General features: G+C 40.8%; 1 protein-coding gene across 5 annotated transcripts; it reads left to right on the top strand.

Annotated features, from left to right (window-relative positions):
- Window positions 1-433: 433 nt before the first annotated feature.
- slka (STE20-like kinase a) lies at window positions 434-23,481 on the top strand. Of its 5 annotated transcripts, XM_038737952.1 has the most exons (20): window positions 1,238-1,387; window positions 4,119-4,283; window positions 6,398-6,446; window positions 7,018-7,167; window positions 10,371-10,443; window positions 10,822-11,016; window positions 11,239-11,320; window positions 11,553-11,684; window positions 11,856-13,082; window positions 13,180-13,310; window positions 13,795-13,918; window positions 14,330-14,509; window positions 16,438-16,530; window positions 18,068-18,139; window positions 19,260-19,389; window positions 20,087-20,211; window positions 20,310-20,504; window positions 20,949-21,074; window positions 21,333-21,446; window positions 21,586-23,481. In XM_038737952.1, the coding sequence occupies exons 1-20, from the start codon at window positions 1,238-1,240 to the stop codon at window positions 21,730-21,732; spliced, it is 3,660 nt and encodes a 1,219-aa protein (XP_038593880.1). In that variant the 3' UTR covers window positions 21,733-23,481. The 5 variants fall into 5 exon arrangements, with proteins under 5 accessions (XP_038593884.1, XP_038593882.1, XP_038593883.1 ...); XM_038737954.1 differs by lacking the exon at window positions 16,438-16,530 and having other exon boundaries at window positions 443-1,387; XM_038737953.1 differs by lacking the exon at window positions 18,068-18,139 and having other exon boundaries at window positions 21,586-21,732.
- The last annotated feature ends 59 nt before the right edge of the window (window positions 23,482-23,540 follow it).

The raw sequence follows: 23,540 nt of genomic DNA, 5'->3' as shown, positions 1-23,540 counted from the left end.
AGACAAAGAAATCTGTGGTCCTATTGTATTTTACAATACTTTATGGTGTGAATTATGAAAATAAAAGACCAACTATACTTAATTATAAGGTAACGTTACCGGTATTAACTTATCCCTTATCTGCTTAACCAGCCTATTACTGCTTAATTACTGTTAATTAGCTGAACTGATAAATTAGCCTCCATTATCTGACTCCTTCTAACACAATGTGGGCATGAATTGGGCTAAAATGTAAAGCAACTTCTACTATTTTTTCATCTTCATGACGACAGGAACATAAGTAACGTTAGCATGCGTGCTAGAGCCGAGGGGCTCAGCCGCTAAGCACGTCCTGCTGAGCAGATTCAGGAAATAGATACAGCTAACCAACTGCGTCAAGCTAACAAGTGATAGACCACCTGACAGCGGAAATATTGACATTTAACGTTAGTCTTCGAAGTAAAAGAGTCTCGCTTGCGTTGTTCCGGCAACACAAAAACGACATAGCCTAGCAAAACACAATCGCATTTGGACCACATGATTTCGTGGGAAAAGGTTCATTCAGCAAAACAGATGTAATGTAAGTTAAGTACATGAAAGCTAGCGAGATTTCTCCATTAACACACACAAAATAGTACAAAAGACAGCTAATATAACACTATTTGCCTCATTGTTACAGTGGAATTTATTATTTATTTTATCTTTTCAGTGATTAAAAGATGCATTGTGCGGTGGTTCGTTGGTAACGGTTTTAATTTGAACGTTCATAACGGAAACCCAAACAAGTAAGGTTAGCTCGCTTGACGCTAGTCCGCTAACTTCAGTTATGGTCAGCCAACCGAAGCATGGGGTACTTTGACTCTCTTCGTTTTTTTACTCGCTAACGTTAAATAATGAGAATGTCGTGTCGAGTGTTGTGACATGGTCGATATTTACTGTTTTATTTAATTTAATTTTAAAACGGAAACGCCAGCCTGTACGTAACACAGCGAACTCTTCTCTGTAGTACGTTATCCCTCACCTCCCCGACCAGCGTCGACCACTGCTAGCTATTATGTGATTATGAATAACTGCCGTCGAGGGAAGTTATAATTGACATTATCATATCTGAATGGCTACAATAGCAGCTTCTCTGTCTTCATTTAACGCCCGCATGCTGTTATTTCGCCAGCCATTTGAGCTGCGCGTCGGGAGGAACCTCTATATTTTGTTGGCGGAAACAACCGAACCCACGACGCTGTAGTTGACGTCCGAAAAGATGTCTTTCTTCAATTTTCGGAAGATATTCAAGTTTGGGCCTGATAAGAAGAAGAAGCAGTATGAACATGTGCATAGAGACGTTAACCCAGAGGAATTTTGGGAGATCATTGGGGAGCTGGGAGATGGAGCGTTTGGGAAAGTGTTCAAGGTAATGTATTAACGGTAACGTTACATCCGCCTTGGGGTTTTCTAACCTATTTCTTAAGATAGCGTTAACGTTACTCCATTGTGTTTCATTCAGGTCATATAACGTTTAATTGACAGCAGGGATGGCACAGTTCTCGTTAAGGCCACATTCTCTAGGCCACTAGACCCCTATTAATTTAAATTTTTATCATGCTATGTCAGATCACTCATACATCTCATACTCTACTACTAAATAGATTCCTGTTGCCTATGTAACGTTAAAGAAACGTGGCCTAAGGCTGTGACAGCTTAAACTCACCTGTTAAGTGTGTCAGTGGCATTTCCCATTTTGGAGGTTTAAGAAAGGCCCTGTTACATTGTCAGGTTATAATAATGATTTTTGCCATGTTGCACTTGGGCTCAAGTCAAAGTGATGAAGGTAGGGGGGGCAAAAAGACAGAGAGCAGGCGCCCTTAAAAGTCAAATGTGTCAATCACAACCTTGTAGAATTGGCCATTTGTGGAAAGGGACTTTGTTTACAAAGGCATGGGCAAGTAGTTTACTGTTGCTATACACTGTGACAGGCGTGCAGGTGTGTATGTAAATTTACTGTACACAATACTTGCAACACCAGTACAGGATAATGCAAATGCTCGTTGAACTTTTAGCTTTTGTTGAGAGAGTCAGAGTGCCAGAGAGGGGTTGTTTCGTTCTGCAGTTTCTGAAAGGCTGTAGTTTGCGGTGGTGGATTGCATTGTATAGCAAGGTAGTCATGGTTTTGTGTCCACCACCTGTTATCACTGCTAACTGACGTACCTCTCCAGGTTATCTTTGTGGGAATTTGTACTGGGCTGAGAACACCCTTTGGAAAGGTCAGCTCTTTTAAACAACTTTCAAGACGCAGTTCATGGGTATAAAACATATCAAACACAGCTGATTATAAGATGAGAAATGTAGTTAGTCTAGTAGTTTGTAGAAATTACTTTTACATGAAGCTCCATGTCAGTTCAGGACTCTTTTGCAGTAACCCACACTGAACAGCTTTCTCTTGTTTTCTCTCTGACTTATGTTGTCCCTTCCTGGAACTGTTGTTATCAAATAATGCAGCTAATGGCTCAGAAATCTTAATTTTCCGGTTTCCTTATTAGCTGATTAACTAACTGTGATGAAAGCCAGAGGACTTTCATGCCTGCCCGGACTAAAGTTGCAGACAAATATACACCCCACAATATACTGTCTCCCTGTTCGGTTCCCTCTCATGGAGGGGTGGGGAGCAGTTGCCTTCATCAGATCACATTACCATCAACACAGATTACGCATTTCATCAGTTATTTCACAGGCTGTTGATGGCTTCCTCTTTTGGGCGGAGTGACAAAGATTGCCAGCAAAGTGTGAATTAGCTGTTTAAGAGAGTGAAAGAGAGAAGAGCCCTGAACTTGCATCCACATGGGGTGAATTGTACCTTTTTTTTTCTTTTTTTAATCACTGAAGAGGCGTGTCATGTTTTTTGGACATAACAGCTTACATAATTCTGTTCGCACAGCCAGTCAGTTCAGTTAGATTGGCATACATGTCTTACAATATGAGAGACAAAAATGCAGTCCTTCTGCCAAGTAATGTACCCATACAATACAGCTGTAATGATTAATCTGTGTTCACATCCAGACAGGTGACAGTATTTGCTAGTCTTAAAAGATCATTTTAACAATGTTCAGACTTGTTTGATTTGTTATTATGACACCCACAAACTCTCCTTTAATCCCTTAAAACAGACTGGTATATAGAGTTTAAAGGACACAGAATCCACTTAAATAACTCATTGACAGGCAAATTATCACTACCCGTGGCATCATGAACCTAATGGTTGAATCTGCATGCATATTAGTGATGACATGTGCTGGACAGATGTCGTGCAGTACAAAGGGAAAGACACAGTGAGTGTGTCAGGTCAGAACTGTGTAAATATAGGGTGTGACACACTCTGCAGCAGTTGTTCCTAACACTCCCTCCCTTTTCTTTTTCCTTAACTCCCTGAGATTGTGTCTGTATCCATAAACATTAAGTCTAAAGCTGGCCTTAAAATAACTTCCCAGCTAGTTGTTCGACGGAGTGCATGCGTGGTCATTTTTTGTACTAGTCTCTTCAGTGCTGCCTAATTGGGAATGAAGATTTTAGTGAAAAAGCCATTTCTCCAAACAGAAACCTATTAAATCGTACATTTACTTGGTATAATCTGTAAATTGCTGCCACTGTAACACATCTGAGCTTAAAGTAGGTGTGTCAAAGTGAAAGGAAAGAAAGAACACAAGAGAAAGAAGAGGAAGTGAGCAAGTTTGATCAGTTTTTTTAGATTAGGTCAGAAGATGATGGGGCATATTGTAAATATTTTGACTTCAGATGTTTTTTCACATGTTATCATAAAGTCTCTATGAAATGTATTTATAGAGATTGCTTTGAGCTACACAAGCCATGAAGTGTTGAAGTGTTTATTGCTAAAATTACTTTAGTCTTAAATTAAATTGTTAATGTTGATGGATGTTCTTCCATGTAAGCTGCACTACAGCACGGCCTTAGCAAAGTTAGACAAGCTGATTGTTCTGTAGTCTAGCCAGGAATATAATTTATATTATACAGCACACTCAATTAATACAAGCCTTCTCTGTGTTCTCTTACCTTTTTCTTTCCTAATTTATATGTTTCGTATTGTGGGGATATAAACGATTAACTATTTTTGTCATCAATGTTGCTTTCAGGCCCAGAACAAGCAGAATGGGACCCTCGCTGCTGCAAAGGTTATTGACACAAAGACAGAGGATGAACTGGAGGATTACATGGTAGAGATTGACATCCTGGCCTCCTGCAACCACCACCACATCGTTAAACTGCTGGATGCCTTCTATTTTGAAGGCAAACTTTGGGTAAGTAAGCAAGTGCCTGGCTGAGAACGGTTTTTCTTTTCTTTTTTGTTTGTTGCTGTTGATTTGAAGCCAAGCCGACACCAAGGCAGTGAACCAGTCACGCATGGAGACACACAGTTTCATCACAAGCCACTATTCGTTATGCTGTTTCTCACAGAATTCTTATATATTTCGATTAAAGGATAATAACAGTGCATTTTTGTCCTGTCGCCTACATTTGAAGAGTTTAAAACCGATCATGTGACATAGTTGGTACAAGGCCTGACCTCCCGGAAGTCTCAACTCATAATCTAGAAAAAAATTAACATTATAGATTGTACATCATCTCATTTGAAGCTATGGATTATGTTAAGGGAAGAAGTAGGTTCCTGCAATGTAGGCTAAGCAACTTCCTGTTTACAATTGGACCTGTGACTTCCAGCTAAAATACTCCCCATTTTGACCTTATTCTTACCTTCCCACATATCTAAAGCATATATAAGCAGTATGGTTTCTTTATAGTGACAAAAGAGTTCTGCGCCTGCATCCTCATCAAGCTATTTTACTGTGAGCAGAGAGTTGAGCCACAGTGCAGTTTAATACATGGTGAGTAGATCTCATTCTGTGTGCAGTAAGAGGCCCCAGAGCAATTATGTCCTGGCAGGTGGTGTCATGTGACCGTCCCTTGTGGACTGGACACATCTATTGGATGATAATGGAGGGCTTTTGGTGACTGGAGAAAGTGCCTGTGAATAATTCAGAGCTGCATACAGGTTGTCGTTCCGGCCCCTGTCTTAAATCAGCATGATGAATGTGTAACTGCCTCTGCTTTGGATGTGTTGGGTGTTGAGTTAATATATAATATGTTCCTTTTTGTTTTCTCCTTCAGAAGATTCAACAAGGAGGCTTAATTTACATGCATGTTATTCAATTTAACCTGAGATGAGGATCTGCAAATTTCAATTTGAGCCCACGTGTTACACCTGTCAGAATGATAAGAATGTAGATTTCAAGCCAGATTTCCACAGCACAATACATTGTTATGCAGAACAGGAACAACCGCTTGGTTTCACCTCTTTGTTTGAGTCCCTGCTGGAGGGCGGTGCTCGGTTGTAGCTTTGATTGATTTTTGTCTATCATCTGATACCATGAGCTGCTAACTGGCAAGGCAATATAGATGAAGTGGTGGTCGGGTACATTACACCAGCGATTACAACTGAGGTCATGAGCTGGTCAGTTTTACATCTCAATAGAAGTACAAGGATATGGTGCTGTCTTCATCTAATGCACAGCGGCTTCACAGAGATAACTAAAATGTGCTCTGTGAAATGGTGGATCCATTATTCCCTAATTATTAGTCAGCAGGTCGTTTGGTTTAAGCACCTCTACAAGTCTAAACTTTTACTGTAAAGCTGAAAAGTTGCATTCTTAAGATGTTCATGCTGAGATTGACAATTGACTGTAAATTCAAGTTGTAATGGTTATTTACTCTCTGGCTTATTACGGTGGTACGTTTTCCTTTCACATCTTGCATAATATTAATAGTATGGTTTAGATATATCTATAAATATTTGTTTGTGCCAGGAAGTAAACTGCTTGTACTCCAGGGATGAAATTGTCTGTGCTGCATACATGTGTTGAGTGTTGGCTTTATCCCCTAAATATATTGTAATGCTTGCCCAAAATGAGGAAATCATTTTTCATCAGAATGTGTGATGAAATATCCTGGATGTGAGTCATGTGTTGTCACAGCGCACAAAACATTTACACTCTAAAGAATAAGAGTTTAGTTTGTAGAAGGAGAGGTTCCCAGTCTGTCTGCAACTTTCAGCTAGAACCTCGGCTGAAGTTTCCATCCAACAGGGACTAAAACGTTAACATTAACCTGAAAAGATGTATCTATAGAGGATTCTCAGTGTGGCTGTTCCTTGTCTGATTGATTGGCTTCTTGGAATGTCTCCACAGCATAATCAGCAACATAGACTAGGGTTTCTTATGTGTTTCCTATAAAGTCAACGTTGTTCACCTGCCTTGCATAACAAGAGTTCCTGCTCTATGAGGAGTTAATTAAGGCCTTCTTTGTATTAAAGTACACATTACTTATTGTTCCTCCTTGTTTTGTTTTACCATTGCAGATTCTGATTGAGTTCTGTGCGGGTGGTGCAGTGGATGCCATCATGTTGGGTAAGTCCCTCATTCATTGAAGGAAAGAGAAAAACACTCTGAGGTTCTGGAGCTTTTTCTTTGCTCCATCCTCAATCGCCAACTCTTTTTTTTTATTTTGTATTCCATCCTAAGCCTCCTCTGTAGGATTTTTTTCCTTCTCCCCAGTTGGAGAGGCCATTCCAACTGTGTAATTATTGTAGCTCAGATTTCAAGTAGTGGTTCGTCCACTTCTAACGGCTGCAGTTTCTCTCTGTGTTGAATCTTGACAAAACACCTCAACACTTTTCCTTACGTGTGAATTACCACGGCAAAGAGGACACCAATTAAATCACTTCACTCTTGGATGTTGATGCTTTGTGCTCTGTAGCCTGACTCACCTTGAACACATTTCTTCAACCAGATTTGTCCAGTCACACATGCAGCCTGGTGTCAGGGTGGAGTTTTGTCATGTGATTAAATGTAATCAGGCCATCACAGTTGATAATTATAATCCAAATGACCCAGTCTGTCTGTGTAAAATTGCATCACCAAAACCACAATAAGAACATATGATCACTTATGAATTATCTGTGTGCATGTTCATCCACAGAGCTGGAGAGGCCCCTGACAGAGCCCCAGATCCGTGTGGTGTGCAAGCAGACCTTGGAGGCCTTGTCATACCTCCATGAGAACAAGGTCATCCACAGAGACTTGAAAGCCGGGAACATCCTACTCTCCTTGGATGGAGATGTGAAACTGGGTAAAAAATGGTTTGCTGCTCCATTTGCCATTATAGTATTTTACTAAATGTGAAGGACTATTCAGCAAGGAAAGAATAGCTAAGTACACATACTAGCTTTTAGAGTACTACACAGATCAGTAGCTGATTCATTGTTGATTTCTCTCTCAGATGTGTGTCCTGGGTGGCCACTCCTGCAGGGCCAACACTAATAGGCTTAAAATGCTCATTAGTAAAGTCATTTGTGGATCCCTTTGCCATCAGTGCTGTGGCAACCAGCTGAGCTATTTATTTGGGGATAGTGGTGACAAGTGCAGAGCACAGTGTTTACATATGATAAAACTGGAATGAGTCATTCATGTGGCATCAAGTAAAAAAAAACAAAAACATGTTTTCAGTAGCCCCCAAGGAGAGAACTATATTTTTAATACACCACTTATGTACAGGAGTTGTTGATACATTTAATTGGTTACATAATATTCCAGAAGAAAAAGTATTTATGTTGCTGCTGTAGCATCCATAGCTGCTGGCTCCCTGATGATTCATGTTCTGTAGGCAGAGGGTCATGACGGAGCCTGGCAAACAATAATTATCAAGCAGTCACCAGGGACTTGATGATAGAGCTCCTTTTCCCTCGAATGTGTATACCCTCTGAGTGATGTGAGAAAAAAAGAGCAAGCTGAAATAGTTGCACAGGTGACAGAACTGCCGGGAGTGTTGTAGGAGCATTATAAAAGGGAGATTGAGGCTTTTCTGCCCACTTATGGGGTTCATCATATTTGAAAGCTTGAAGCAGATTAGTAAGTTAGCTGTAACTGTGGCACTGGTGTGGCAATAAAACAATAATGGTAATTATCACAGCATAATTTTCCTCACTAACAATATAACAAATGTTCAATAAATGTTTAATTTGAATCACAAACTAATCAGCACATGATTAATCTATAGAGGTGGTATTATGCTTTTTGGCTTTTTCTCTCTCCTTTATTGGGTTATATACCTTTTTTGTGTAATAGGTTCGTAAAGTGAAAAAGCCCAAAGTCCAGCCGAGAGGGAGTTTCCATCTCCCACAGAAAACTCTGCTCTGAACTGCTTGAAAACAGCTCGTTTGTAGTCCAGCCGCTTTCTTTTCATCCTTGTGATGACACAGGGAAGAAAGCTAAATGCGCCTCATATAACGCTCGCCAAGCGGCTACTCCGACACGCCCTCAAAAACACTGGTGGAAAAACACAGAGCTGCAGCACACACCTCCTCTCCCTTCCAAACACTAGCTACCCTCCAGGCAGTCAATGGACATAAAGTTGCTACTGTGAAGTAGAGACAGAGCTCAGTTAAAACTTTATGGATGAAAGATACATTTGTTATAGAACTAATAACTTAGTTTGAACCAACGTAGTTCGAACTAACATGTTTCCAGGTGTGTTCGACTTTCACAGCACGAAACTCACAAAATGTCATATTCTGCCTAAATATGTAAGTTGTGATCGATATTAAGTGACATTATTATGCTAACTTATTATTTAGGCTTTTCATATCATAGTCGTACCGAAAATAAAAAGAATATCAACAACAGTATTAATGAAATCAACAATATAAATAATATATAACCTAATCATTTTATTTAGCCTACATATAGTCTATAACTTAGAAGAAAAAATTAAGAACTATTAACGATTACAAGATATTTAGTAAAATATGTTTAATCTGCAAGTATCTTCTCACTTTAACACTATTATGAATCCCTTGGACACAACCGATATCATCTAGGTCTTGAGAATAGCTCAGTGCGAAAAGTGTCTGAACTTGTGTATGTTCTCTTTTGAGACAGACACGGGTTCGACTTCCGTGAGTTCTCTATTTATCTGTGTTATAAAGGCAACGAAAACTCTCAAGGATTTATTCATTACAGTACTTTCATGGATTGTATGCTGTCTCTTTTTATATCTATGCTTGTAATGAAGACTAGAGAAAACCCATCTTCCTCAGAGGTCCTTTAACCTTTGTACTGGGTGACTAATTAAATTACTGTGAACAGATGGGTAAATAGTCTACAGATAGGCTTCTTAGTACTGAAATAATGCAACCCCACCCATGACCCGACAAACACATTTAAAAGTATCTTCTAAAAGTATCAACTACATTTAAAAAATCTTTCCTTAAATATGTTTGTACAGCAGGATTATCTAACATTCCCTGCTTAAAACACATTACATCCACCTCCTAACATTGCATTTTCTGCTATCTGTGATGTAGTCACCCTGAACTAAGCTTCTAACCGCAGGTCCGGAGCTGTAGTTCGAACTATGCTATATCTAAAAAAAAAAAAAGCTGCGTTGGTGCCTCGTAGGTGCGCTGATTAAATCGTGACGATCCAAGTCAGACAAACACTCTGAGCCATGAGACTTTTTGTTGGCGCAGTTATGCAGCTACCAGAATTACGGTGTTTCTGCAGTTGTTCTACATCATTAAACCACGGTTATGCTGCGCGATCATGCGCAGTAGATGCTGGTGCCAACAGGAGGCTTTACTGCTCTCTATTCAAATCAGCGGGGTGGCTTCGTCCAGTAATATACTGTCTATGGAAGCTGCTACTGTAGTTAGGAAAAATAATTTGGGGAAACGCACCCCTGGTCGGCAGCATGTACAGCTGAAATAAAGCTGTGTTTGCGTCTCACTGACCCACCCTTTCTCTGCTTTTGATTGGCTAGTAGTCCTTAACTAGGAGCTGCGCATGTGCAACGCCCAACAAAAAATCATGTATAGACCAGATGGATCACTAAAAAAACAAAGCCTTCAACACAGGGTGAAAAGAGGAGCTGCAGCAATATGTAGAATGAAAACAAATATGGTGTTTTTTGAAAATGAAACTACGTAAACCTGTTCTGGTACAACCCCTAAATAAGATTTTGAACCTGAAAATGAGCATAATACCACCTCTTTAAGATATTTGTTTAAGATTTTAAAATTATAATTGTTTTGAATGTTCTACCTCTGATTTGTTAAGTGATCCATTGTTTGGCATCCAGAGTTTTTTCTAACCATAAAGAATAGTTTAAAACCACAATCAACCATCTGGTTTCTTCAACTTTTACTCAGGAGCAAAAGTCCGCCTTTAACCTTTTGTCTATTTCTTGTAGAAATGTGATATATGTTATTCCAATGTCATTCTACAATTCAGTTTGAGTCATTGATGAAAGGAATCATAATTTATTTCTTATTTCAGCTGACTTTGGGGTGTCTGCTAAAAATACCAAGACATTACAGAGAAGAGATTCTTTCATTGGCACTCCATATTGGTGAGTCATGCGACCTGCATACAAGAGGGCATTCACCCTTTATTGTCTGATAATTGTCTTAGCGTGTCCCATAACTAGAGGGGAGGATTTTTCTATGTGCTGGTGCAAAAGATGTCATGGAATGTGACTGAACGGAAAAGGCCTCATTCAGCAATTTAGATGCACTTGAGTGTTTGATGACCTCAGCTTTAAATACTGAATAGGTTTCTTATCTATTAAAATTCCAGACCGCAATGCACACACATACTATTTTTCTGACTTGGTTGACCTTAAGGGATTAGACAGATATGAAACTACGTGCCTGAATGTACATAATTTGCTTGTAGTCCAATATTTGCTTAATTCTTATTACAAACCCACTGACTTCTACTTTTGCAGGATGGCCCCAGAGGTGGTAATGTGCGAAACATCCAAGGACCGTCCATACGACTATAAGGCTGACATCTGGTCCCTCGGGGTAACCCTGATAGAGCTGGCGCAGATCGAGCCACCCAACCACGAGATGAATCCCATGAGAGTGCTGCTGAAAATAGCCAAGTCCGAGCCGCCCACGCTCATGCATCCCTCTCGCTGGTGAGATGGCCCGCTGGTGATAACTAGAGAAGTGGCAATGAAATGTTTCCGCATTGGAGATAAGGACATGTTGACTGTTTAATGTGTGAAAGCTTGCTGAATTGTTAATGCTTAACTGAATGGCCACATACGGAAGAATAGTATTAATTTTATTCCACAAAGCAGGATGCACGCTCTGTTCTATGGCCAGCAAGCTGATTCTTTTTAATTTATTGTTGAAAGGTCACCAGAATTCAGCGACTTTCTGCGGAAAGCACTGGATAAGAATGTGGACAGTAGGTGGGACACACAGCAGCTTCTACAGGTGAGCTGCCCAACTGCATTCACTCCCTACTGTTATCTCGCAATACGCAACCATCTATGCAGCCTACAATAAAATATGTAAAATGCATACACAAAACTGAATGTGTCATATCTTAAAGGGTGTCCTTCCCTGTTTTGCTGTTTGTTATTATATCTGATTCAGCCTGATAGTTTGTGAAGGATGAAGGTTAGTATTTAACGTTGTTGTCTTGCGTCCCTGTCCGTCTATGTAGCATCCTTTTGTCACCAGTGTAACTGATAGCAAGCCTCTCAGAGAGATCATAGCCGAGGCCAAAGCTGAGGTCACAGAGGAGATCGAGGATAGCAAGGAGGAGGAGGAGGAGGAAGAGCCCGATACGCCTGTGGTATGTAATTCTATCTGTGTATCTAAATAACAAGCAAAGTAGTACTCGACCAGAGATTTTTTGAAATGATGTGTGAACTCTAACAGTTGTTGATATCCTTGATCAGCTGTGACCGTTTCTATTGCTCATTGATGACATATTGTGATTTTCACATTTCAACTGTTGGCTCAGGCGGTTCCTGGGCACAAGCGAGCGGCATCTGATGCCAGCGTGGCCAGCTCAGAGGATGACAGAGTCCCACCAACTCCCTCCATGCTGGAATCTGTTACAGAAAAAACGGAGGCTGAGCCCGCTGAGGACCGAACCAGTGATAAGCTCTCTGACGAAGGACTTGGAACAAGTGAAGTAGACAAGACTGAGGAGGAGAAACTCAATGAGGTGTCTGATGCCAGTAATGAAGACCTGGCCTCTGGGCTAATAGAGCCTACCAAGGACATTATCTCACAAGAACATACAGAGCCTAAACTAGATGATGGCCAAGCTGAAAAGATTCCTGCTCAGCCTGTAGTATCACAGCTAGAAGAACCGATAGAATTTGTCACAGATGGTCAAGAAACACAGGAAGAACTGAAGGAGACACAAGAGTACGAACCTACCCAAGTAATAGAAGAAGAAAGAGAACCCGAGAAGGTGAAAGAAGAGGAAGAAAAAGAAGCAGAGACAGAAGAAGCCAGAGAATCACAAGGGCAACCTGAAGATATACCAGAAGAACCCGAATCCCTATCAGGACAGGTGGCTGAGGGAGGAGAAGAAAGCAAAGAAGCAGATGAGGAGATACTTCAACATAAAGCAACAGAGGACAGAATAGAAGACACAGCTAATGGCACAGATGTAAATATTAACACAGAGAATATAGAATCAAATGTAATTGATACAAACATAAATGGAGACGCAGACACAAATTCGAGTGTGGAGGAGTCCTCCGCTGAGGTTTTGTTTGAGAAGGAAGCCATAGAAAGTCGGGCAGATGACAAGCCTGAGAATGAGGCCCCCGAGCAGCCAGAGCAGCCTGAACAAGACAGTCACCCCAGAGAGGAGGTTGGACTGGAGGATTGGGCTCCAGCTGAATCCACAAATGGAGTCAGTGAAGAAGCCAAAGACACCTCTGAGGATTCAGAACAAGTGGTCCCATGTAAAGATGTCACTGCGAAGGAAGATGAGGAGAAGGCCGCTCCTGCAGATGAGAGCACTTTCCAAGATGCTGTCTCTGTCCCGGAGAGTGAAACGGATTCCGAAAGCAAGCTCGAGCATGGAAGCCCTGCTGTGATCAAGCCAGATGTGGAGAAGGACTCTGACTCTGGAAGCAGCTCTGCTGCTGATAGCAACAGCCTTGACCTTAATCTGTCCATCTCCAGCTTCCTCTCCAAGAGCAAAGAAGGGGGCTCTGTGTCTATGCAGGTAATACAATGTTTGCCTCACTTACAGCGTCAGTTGTTTTATTATCAACACTATTTTGATCATTTTAGTGCTCAAAACACCCCTGTTTCATATGTAGGAGTCAAAACGTCAGAAGAAGACTCTGAAGAAGACACGTAAGTTCATGGTGGATGGTGTGGAGGTCAGCGTGACAACATCAAAGATAGTTACAGATAACGACACCAAGAGCGAAGAGATGAGGTTCCTGAGGTATGTCTGTATCCAGTCTGCTACCATACTGTTGGTCTAAATATGTGACACGGCCTATTTAACATGCCTGCCTTAAATAGTTCTTGCTCACTTCACAACTCTCACAGCTTTTTACAAATGCCAGATGGGTTATCTCCCGTGATGAGTGCTGCATTGTGTTACTCTCATCTTCCATGTAGCCTTTTAAAGACATGAGACATGCTGCTCTGAATGTTTACACAAGTGCTGTCTGACTATTGGGTTCATGACTTTATGTCAGTGATTCACAGAGATAACATGGATCACTTCACATCACAGAAATAAGAAGACCTGGAAATATCCCTTTACATATTAATGTAGACTAATATTATAATAAACCTTACATTGAGTATATAAAATAGACAATGAAACCATCCTTCATCATCCTTCATCATCAGTGACAGTTGAATTTGAGGTGAGTAAATATGGGGGCACCCTGACTGCACTGTTACTGTGGTTTCCTCAGGCGGCAGGAGTTGAGAGAGCTGCGCCTCCTGCAGAAAGAGGAGCAAAGGGCCCAGCAGCAGCTGAGCAACAAGCTGCAGCAGCAGAGAGAGCAGATCTACCGGCGCTTTGAACAGGAAACTGCTGTGAGTCAATTTGTTCGTACCGCAGTGTTTTTTTTTTATTTTATTTGGCTAACTCCTAGGAGACGAGCTGCATAATCTCAAAGTTGATCTAGAACTGATGGAGGGAATTACATGAAGCATGTAGCCAGGCACCAACTCTGTCTCTTTCACTTATCATTTCCTCAATAAGCATTTCTACCATGGAGTGCAAATTCTCTGTAATCAGTGATGCTCACAATATTAGAAACTTTAATTTGAGTCTGTCATATAAATCTATATAAATGTCTTTTGCAGTCAATCCCCCGCTCCCTCTTATGCAGTAAAGGCCTGAAACTAACTTTTGAGTGTTAATCTATGATATTGGATCACATAACAACACATCTAGTAATTTTGTCAGGCTGACACCAGTGTCTGTTGATTCTGTCCGTGCAGGCTAAGAAGCGTCAGTATGACCAAGAAGTGGAGAATCTTGAGAAGAAGCAGAAGCAGACCATTGAGCGACTGGAACAGGATCACACCAGCCGGCTCCGTGATGAAGCCAAACGCATCAAAGCGGATCAAGACAAGGAGCTCTCCAAGTTCCAAAACATGCTGAAGAACCGGAAGAAAGAGGTATGGCTGCATGGGTGTGCCTTTTATTTGCCTTATTAGCGCAGGGTCGTAAACATTTGCATGTCATGTCAGATGCAAGCTGTTTAATGGTGCGTGTGTTTAACATCTTAGCCCGTGGCATTCTTGGCTGTGTCATATTAATCCTATGGGAGTGGTGTGCTTCGCCGATGTGCCTCGTACTGTATGTGTTTTCAAATGATAGCAACGGACAGACTGTGCTATCTTTCTCCTAGATGCTGCTAGCTTCATGTTGTATCCATTATTCATCAGCCCCAAAGGCTTCTGGTTTCTTCTTTAGCAATACTGTGCTACTGAGTCTGTTTGTTATTTTTAAGTTCAGTCTCAGGCTAAGCATAAAACCTTATTATGATGTTGTGCTGCTAGGTCATTGTTAGTCTTTCTGCCTCTTTGTCTGCTTGGCAGCCTTAAATGCTTTGTTGGATGTTTTGGGTGTGCTTGCAGTTTTTGTGTTTCTCTTTTTGCATCATTTTTATGACAGTAGTGCAGATTGGCATCCTTGGTGGTGGTTGTGCTGCTCGCAATTTTCTTTCTGGGCCACTAATAGAGTATATTTTTATTGTACTTAAAAATATTATCATATTGCGGGTTGGCTTAAAGTGGTTGCTTCAGCTGTCAGTTTCTTTCTTATGGTTTAGCTACAGAAATATGAGCTATTGCGATAGTCACTGATAAAATGCATACTTTTTGTTACTTGCAATGTTGCATTATTTGTTCAAAATGTACTGTTATTGTGTATTTAACTAACCATGTCGCATGTATGAGTGTGTGAGGTGACTTTGGTCATGGGATGGCCAACTTTCGAAGATTTGTCCAAGTGGTGTTGGGCTCATTTGGGGAAATAATAAAAGACTTGCATCAGAGTAACTGATATGGAATCATCTATAACGGAAGGAGTTCAAGGAATGTAATTTATTTAAAACCTTGTGCCTTGGCTGCCATTTAATTCAGTTGCCATCAGTCAGTTACACACTCAGTGTTACTGTATAAACAAGTAGATAACAAAGTAGTTGAATAAATAGAGCAGGAAACACAGTGGGTTAGTGGCTACTGATAATAAAAGCAGTCTGTAAAACAAGTGGTGTGCGCCTTGATGATACAACATCGCTTACTCAATGGTAGCAGTGCTCTTTTCCTGCACCTGACATCAAATATCTCATCCAAGTATGGCTGACTGCTCCCTGGTATTTTGGGTTCCTGCTTAAAAGTTTTGTTGAGTCACTTCGGGTCAAACACAGACAGGTTATCAAAGCACACTATTAAATCTCCTGTAAGAACACAGTCATGTAAACAGACTGAGACAGCAACCCTTTGGCCCACCTATGCTTACAGTGGAGTGGAGGTTATTATTTCCCATGCCTCTCTTTTAAGACATGATGTACCCACACACAGATTGCATCACACAGACCTACTGAACCTGGTTTAGTTTAGCCACCTTAAAACATGTTACAAAAGATGTCTTGGGTACAGGCGTGATTCTGCACTCGGTGGTCGCTGGATGATTCCAACTCAGTTACTCTTTTTTTAATTTCCAGAGGCAACATAATCATCTTGACGGCTGTGGGACTTAACTTAATGCAAAGTAATACAGAGGGAGCTTTTTTTTAATAGACTTAACATCTTCTGGCATGTACCAGTCAAATCTTTCATGACTTGACGCTGACTCGCCCCTTTCAAACTTACATTTCTCTGACATGCTCTGAAAATCTACTAATCAAGACTGACTGAGTTCACAGGGACGTCAATCGCAGGTCACAGGAATTAACGCATGCTGACTTTAAATCAGTTGGTGGCTGGATGCGGTATCTCTTCTCTCAAAGTGGGCCGTGCATGCCTTCTACTGTTGTTGGCCAGCTTTGGTAGATTTTCAAAATATACCGCATCAACCAGTTTCTGCACACACACTGTAGGTCGAACAGGAAGTTGGACAGTCACCCAAACACATGAGAAAAGAGCTCATGAAACGCTTAAAGGAGGACCTATCGCTCCTTAAGACCGCAGAGGTAAACCGTCACCTGCTGTCTTTTACTCTATGAAAGAGTAAACTTACTCTGTCTCCTCTTCCCTCTCTGCCTATAACCTCATTCATTCTTGTAAGGCGTTCATATACACACAAAGAAGTGCTGTGTCTGTAATCCCTCCATATTTGCTACCTAGTGCATAACTTGCAAACATTTTTATTTGAGAGTCAAAATTTTAGGTATGGATGAGCAATATGACAATATATATAAATGGTGGGACTAAAGAAATCTGTCAACCATCAAAGATTTTACCATTTAAACTTGGCAAAATGTTTCAGTTTGGCTGTCCCTTTAGTATAATGTGGTGGTATTAAGAACTGCTTTATGGCTATCAGTGTGAAGCATCTTGATCTACTATGTATTTAATTTACCAGGTTAACTAAAAAATACTCTCTTCTGTCAGGATATTTTATCCATTAATGGTTTCTCTATTGAGTTTCTAGAAAGTGTAATACATAAAGATAATCAATATCAAGATATAAAATGTAGAGGTGAAACAATTCATTGATTATTTGATTAGTCTGCTAGACTATTTGATTAGTCTTCTAGGCTATTTTGATAATTGAATTGATGAAAAGTCATATTTTAAGCAAAAGTAATTTAAATTTTCTGGTTCCGACTTTCTTAAATGTGAGGATTTGCTGTTTTTAGTACTCCTCTTTGATAGAAATAGTAAATATCTTTGGGTTTTGAAGGCATAGAAAATTTTAAGGAAACTTTGATGGGCATTTTATAGACCAAATGGTTAACTGATTTATTGAGCAAGTGATAGTGTTAGTTGTTAGGGCAGCAACTAACAATTATTTTACTAACACAATTAAATATACTGTGATAGATTTCATTCTTTAAAATGCCCACAATAGAACAAAAAATGAATGATCCATAGCATGTGTGCTACTGATTACTAAACATCCCACAATGCAATTCTTCGTCTTTGCTCCTGAGATATTGAACGTACAGTTAGGTCACAGTACATGTGTTAGCGGCGATGCACAGTTACGATGCTGATTCATAAATGTCGGCTCTCGTCTTGCTGCTCACCACAGAGCGCCCCTGAGCGTTTCTCCTGTAGTGAATTAATGAAGGAGGGAGCGGCTGCAGACACAGCTTTTGTTTCCACAGCACACATCTGCACTGAAAGCCCATTTCCAAACTTTGTTTTTCCTGTGCATCTTTTATGAATTAGACATGAGTCATGGGGACAAAGACCTTCTTTTCTCTGTGAGAGGTAACTCTTAGATTATTAACACTCCATGAGCCAGTGGCATGGAAGGAAACAAAACTGCTCTTTTGCAAGCTGGATGAAACCCAAGTGCTGAAATTACCATCCGCTTTCAAGCATGAGATGACGAGTATTAACAACTAATTAATTTATTTCTACCTCACATTTATCCAGAGCTGTGCAGCTATAATGCACCGATAAGTGGGAAAGGGCCATCTCTTACATAACGTAGAAGGAATTAGTGTGTGTGCTGGTGTTTGTGTGTGTGAGAGGTCCACTGTGTGCTCTCCTCCACAGGCAGTGGCCCAGGTTATGATACAGTCTTTTCAGTTGTCCTCATGCGCACTCTTCAACGCTCAGATGCAGGATGTAAGTTTCCCCCCACCCGCCCCCTTGCCCCTTTTCTCTCCGTCTCTGGCCCATACTTAGATGTTAGCGAAGTTAAGTTACCAGATAGTTTGTGTGATGGTGCAGTTTTACTTTGAGCGCGACACATGTAAGCATGGGCGCTGTTACTTTTCTTTTTTGAGTGTTGTCATGACTCTGTTTGTGCAGTGGTTCTCCCTCTTGCTCTCCTTCCTCAGTATTTTTCCTCCACCCATCCACAAATGTCCTACATCTAGTCTGTGTATTTTATATGGTGTTTTATATGGTATTACACACGTTTGCATCAGACTAGACTGAGTCTGTGAGTAAACATGTTACAATGCTCTTTCCTAGAGGTGGTGTAGCTGTTGATCCTTTTCTGTCTGGATCTGTTTGTCTCTTGTCAGGCAAGGACCAAGTATACAGACCGACTGCCTTACAGGATGGATGTAAAAGTCACTTGTGTTGTGCATCATCTGGTTATGGTATCACATTTTAACCAGCTTAATTTGGATTCAGCAGTATAAGAAGTGTGTTACCCAGGTTTTCTTTACTGGTAAAGTGAATTCTGTGTAATTATATAAGCAGTTATGCCGAATCATAGTTAAGTAATAGCAGCACGTATCCTACTATTTGCCACCAGCTAGGTATTAGACGTCTAAAGAATAGATCATTACATCTATTTAAAAAGAAAATTAAATGAACAGACATCTCTGGCTCGTTATGTAATGAGTCATGCATAATGTAGGCCGGGCTCTGGACGATGTGAACGTCGGTGTCGATGTTGTCTCACATAAAACTATGAATCTGAATCTTTGAGCCGTTAACTTTTCTTTCTTTCTCTCTTCACCTCCATTGTGGATCGTTGCCATCCATGACTTCTCTACATGAGTGTCTTCTCTACTGATTTCAGTTGATGCTGTGACATCTGAGTGCTCTGTGTTGTACTGAACTTGAAGTGAATGACTTTGACTAGATTATCATTTTTATTTCAGGCAGATTTGATACCTAAGATGCTTTTGTGCTGTTGTGCCGTCTCTCTCTGCTCTTGGCTGTCCCTCTGTGCAATCCCCGTGGCTTCCTCTGCTGTTTCTCACCGCTCCTTTCCTCTCTGGCTCCTCAGGAGCAGGAGTTCCTACAGAAGCAGCAGCAAGAGCTGGACGGAGCTCTAAAGAAAATCATCCAGCAGCATAAACTAGAGATCGCCACTATTGAGAGAGACTGCCTCAACCACAAGCAGCAGCTGATGCGAGGTAGGAGATGGAGAAAGAAGTACTTAATAAATCTGACTTTTTACTACAGTCAACTTACTTACAGCTTTTCACTGCCACCCTCTATATGTGCATTTCCTACGTTAGAGGCAGCTATAAGTTTCCATTTATTTCAGTGAGATATGAAATCAGATTGTAGAGACTTGAAACATGCAGTCATTCGTTGGCTATATCACACTGTCTTGTTTTTTGTTCAGCCTTTTTATCGTTTGAATAGTAAAGCTGATGATATTTTGATTTGAAGCTGTTGTGGTGCGTTCACATGCTGGTGAGAAACATGCCGACACCTCTGGTTCTGATTTCCTGATAACACAACTGAAAGCACCACAACAGCAGATTTTTGTTATCAATTATGCTTAAGACGACAACATGATGTCACGGATCCCCTCTCATGTGTCAAGCATCCTGTGTAAGTTTCAAGTGAGTTTGTTTTCATAACGGACAGACCTTAAACCAACTTTTTTTTCTTTTTTTTTACTTTTGAAAGGGAGTAAAATGAGTGTATGATATGTGTGACATGCAGATAAATGAGGATACACACATGCTGTTTGAGACATGTAACAGCGTGTCCAACTTTCTGACGGTGTTGACTGTCTATTGTTTACATCACTTTACCCACCTAACATGTTTGCTAACTCCCACATACGTGACTGTGTGTGTGTGTGTGTGTGTGTGTTAGCTCGAGAAGCAGCCATGTGGGAGTTGGAGGAGCGCCACCTGCAGGAGAAGCACCAGCAGCTGAAGCAGCAGCTGAAGGACCAGTACTTCTTGCAGAGGCACCAGCTGCTGAAGAGGCATGAGAAAGTAAGTCCTCCGAGAGAAATCTCCTCAGAGAAATGTGCGGCCTCATTCAGATAATGCTGCTGAACTCAAAGCCGCGTGCATGTGTGTGTATTTTATAGGAGATGGAGCAGATGCAGCGCTACAATCAGCGGTTGATAGAGGAGATGAAGAACAAGCAGACTCAAGAGAGGGTCCGTTTGCCCAAGATTCAACGCAGCGACGCCAAGACCCGCATGGCCATGTTCAAGAAGAGCATACGCATCACCGCCACTGCATCCGTCACGCCAGAGCAGGAGAGAGAGAGGATAAAACAGGTACAGACACTCTGCTACTGTTGTGACATTGTCACTAATGTCTTTTTTTAGCTACTGGCACACCTAGGATCTGCCCAATAAAAACACAGTACTGCCAGTACCAGTCATTCTGGATCAACGTTCCAGTCACCATCTCACACACTTCACTGGCTCCATCATCCCCAAAATGTTATTTCCAGTTAGTTTTGATCAGATAAGACGGGTGGAGGAAAAAATTCTCTGCAGCATAAGTAGCTTGTAAAAATACGCTGTTGTGACACTTTGAAAGTACACACAAAACACATACAGTATGTGAAAAGCAGATACTGGAAAAAGTATGTTATGTATGTTGTTGAAATGCACCGGCTCCCTTGTCCTTCTGTAGAATCAGCCTCTCCAGCTTTCGTTTGGTGCAGTGTTGGTTTGAATTGCTGTTGACAGTTGTCTGTCTGTATTTTGGTCCAGTTTGCTTCTCAGGAAGAAAAGAGGCAGAAGAACGAGAGGCTCCATCAACACCAGAAACACGAGAACCAGATGAGGGATCTGCAGCTGCAGTGCGACTCAAACATCAGAGAGCTGCAGCAGCTACAGGTGGGGCCACAACACACACACAGTTTATGTGTTTTAGACCACATTTTAAGCACTGAGCTTTTGTTCCTGATTGGAACAGCAGGACAAGCTTTAATACCTTGATCATAAATAGTGGACTGTGACTGTAGAAGGATCATTGTGTGAGCAAAGAAATAAAATAAAAGGGAATTATTTTCACCATGCAGATTAAAGTACAGGAGCTGTGATTTATCAATCCAGCACATTACAGCTCCGTGTTAACCTACGTTTTTCTTTCAGAATGAGAAATGCCACCTTCTGATTGAACATGAAACCCAAAAGCTGAAGGAGCTGGATGAGGAGCACAGCCAAGAGATAAAGGAGTGGAGAGAGAAGCTGAGACCCAGGAAAAAGGTATATTTAATATCCATTTACTCTCCACAGGTGCACTATATTCAGCAACAAGCTCCTGCACAGTGTAAATGGCAAACAGCAATCTTCAAAGCGTTTGACTCACTCACTTGTTCTTGTTTGCATCTGCTGCCCCCTGCAGGCTTTAGAGGAGGAGTTCACACGGAAGCTGCAGGAGCAGGAGGTCTTCTTCAAGATGAGCGGTGAATCTGAATGCCTTAACCCCACCACCCAGAGTCGAGTATCAAAATTCTACCCCATCCCAAACCTGAACAACTCTGGTTTATAGCCTCATGTCTGTCTGTGCTACAAAACAGACTCCTACCGAACTGCGCTCACTGACTCGCCCTTGCGGAGCGACATCATCTCTCCGACCGTTACTGATAAACATGAAAAATGTCTTCACTGCTTTGATTCCACCATTGGTGAGCATGACATGCCTACACACTGATCCCTCACTTAATCAATTTTTCTCAGCTTCTTGGGAAACTTCCAGTGGATAATATGCACTTTTTGGAGCATGTTGGAATTTGAAAAGTTAGCTAAGGCCAATCATGCTTATGAGTGAGCACAGCCTGCTACAGTACGAATGATCTCTAGTGCCTCATTTGTTCTTTTTTTCTGCATTTAGGCCCTTCCCCTGTGTTTTCTCAGCTTGCGGTAAATACACCACCCCCCTGAATGTCTTGCACTTAAACAACTGGTTAGCATTTCCACCTCTTAACAAGATGTTGAGAGATTGTTTTAATCATTTCACGCAAGGTGGTGATTCAGCCGACACTGAGATTTGTTTTCCTGCATGTGAGGTCGAACTGGTTCATAGGAGATCAACTGATGAGTCTGTGGACTCAAAAAGAAAAAGTCTGTCGTTGTAAGACTTTGTTACGTCTGTGTAGTCCTACATGTCATCACGGGAATCAAAAACAGCTCCGTTTTGGGATCATAAAGGCTGTCGAGTTCAAATTTAAAGGAATGTACTGTGCTGTAAATGACGCGCTGAGTGAAATGTTACGTGTGTGCACCTACATATGAAGTTTAATCAGATACTGTGCTTAACCATGAAGATTTTACAGTCTTGCGAGATGAATAAACAAAAATATATCTATTGCTTTAGCACATTATTTCATGTCAGTGCTGTGCTCCCAAACACACATTCCCCCTGTTCAGTTTAACTCTGAGAATGACGAAATACTTTTTTCTTTCTTCTAATCTTTTTAATGTAGAAAATAAATCACTACCTTCTGGGAGTAATTTCGAGAGTTGTTCTCACAAAGGAATGCTTTGTTGTGACATATACAAACACATGAATACTGAAGGAATGTAAAGCTGTTGATTTGCACTGTTTTGCCACTTGAACTAAAGAAAAAATATGCAGTAATATAAATTGTCAATGTATGCTTGACAGTGAGTCACCTTTGTCTCACCCAAGTCTATTCAAACTCCAAACTGACTGAATTATTTCAACATTTTTACTCACAATTTTGCCTTTTTTTAGTTTAAAAAAAAACAAATGCCCTTGAGTATTTTATGGCCACATCTAGTTTTCTAAACATGTATTCCTGATATATTGATGCTGTAATCGCTCTTTTTGTTGAGCTTTTGCTCTTGCTGAGTCCAGTATTGTACGAAAGGTAAAATGCCGTATCTGTAAGCGTTTGAGTTTCAACGTGTGAGACGTCCTTCGCTGTATTTTATGAGCAAAGTAATGGTGGTTCACAAAAAGAGACCTTCTTTAAGATAACGATACCTGATTATTACTTTGCCACTGCGATGCATGTTATAATTTTTGTACGCTGACATTAACGTTGACTTGTCATGAATGCTGGATTTTTATTGGGGTCATTGGAGACTGTGTCAGATTGTGAATTACACCATACCATATATTTCAAATACTTTTTTATTTTGTTAAGTTACAGCATTTTAATGTGTCATTCTACCACAGTGAATATTCTTAGTATATTTGATGTCAGATCAAATGTATTTCAAGTGTCTATATGGACATTTTTTGTTGTAAATAAAACACTGACTGTTTATTTGACATTGTAACTGTCTGGAAAAACCTTATTTAATCATACAAATATCAAGACTCACAAGTCC

Source organism: Micropterus salmoides, unplaced genomic scaffold, assembly GCF_014851395.1.
Source record: "Micropterus salmoides isolate LMB-PRFRI ecotype aquatic unplaced genomic scaffold, ASM1485139v1 Ms_hic_scaffold_22, whole genome shotgun sequence".
In the NCBI taxonomy this organism is placed as follows: domain Eukaryota; kingdom Metazoa; phylum Chordata; class Actinopteri; order Centrarchiformes; family Centrarchidae; genus Micropterus; species Micropterus salmoides.
The sequence above is the reverse complement of the archived record's forward strand: the minus strand, read 5'-3'. Positions and strand labels throughout refer to the sequence as shown.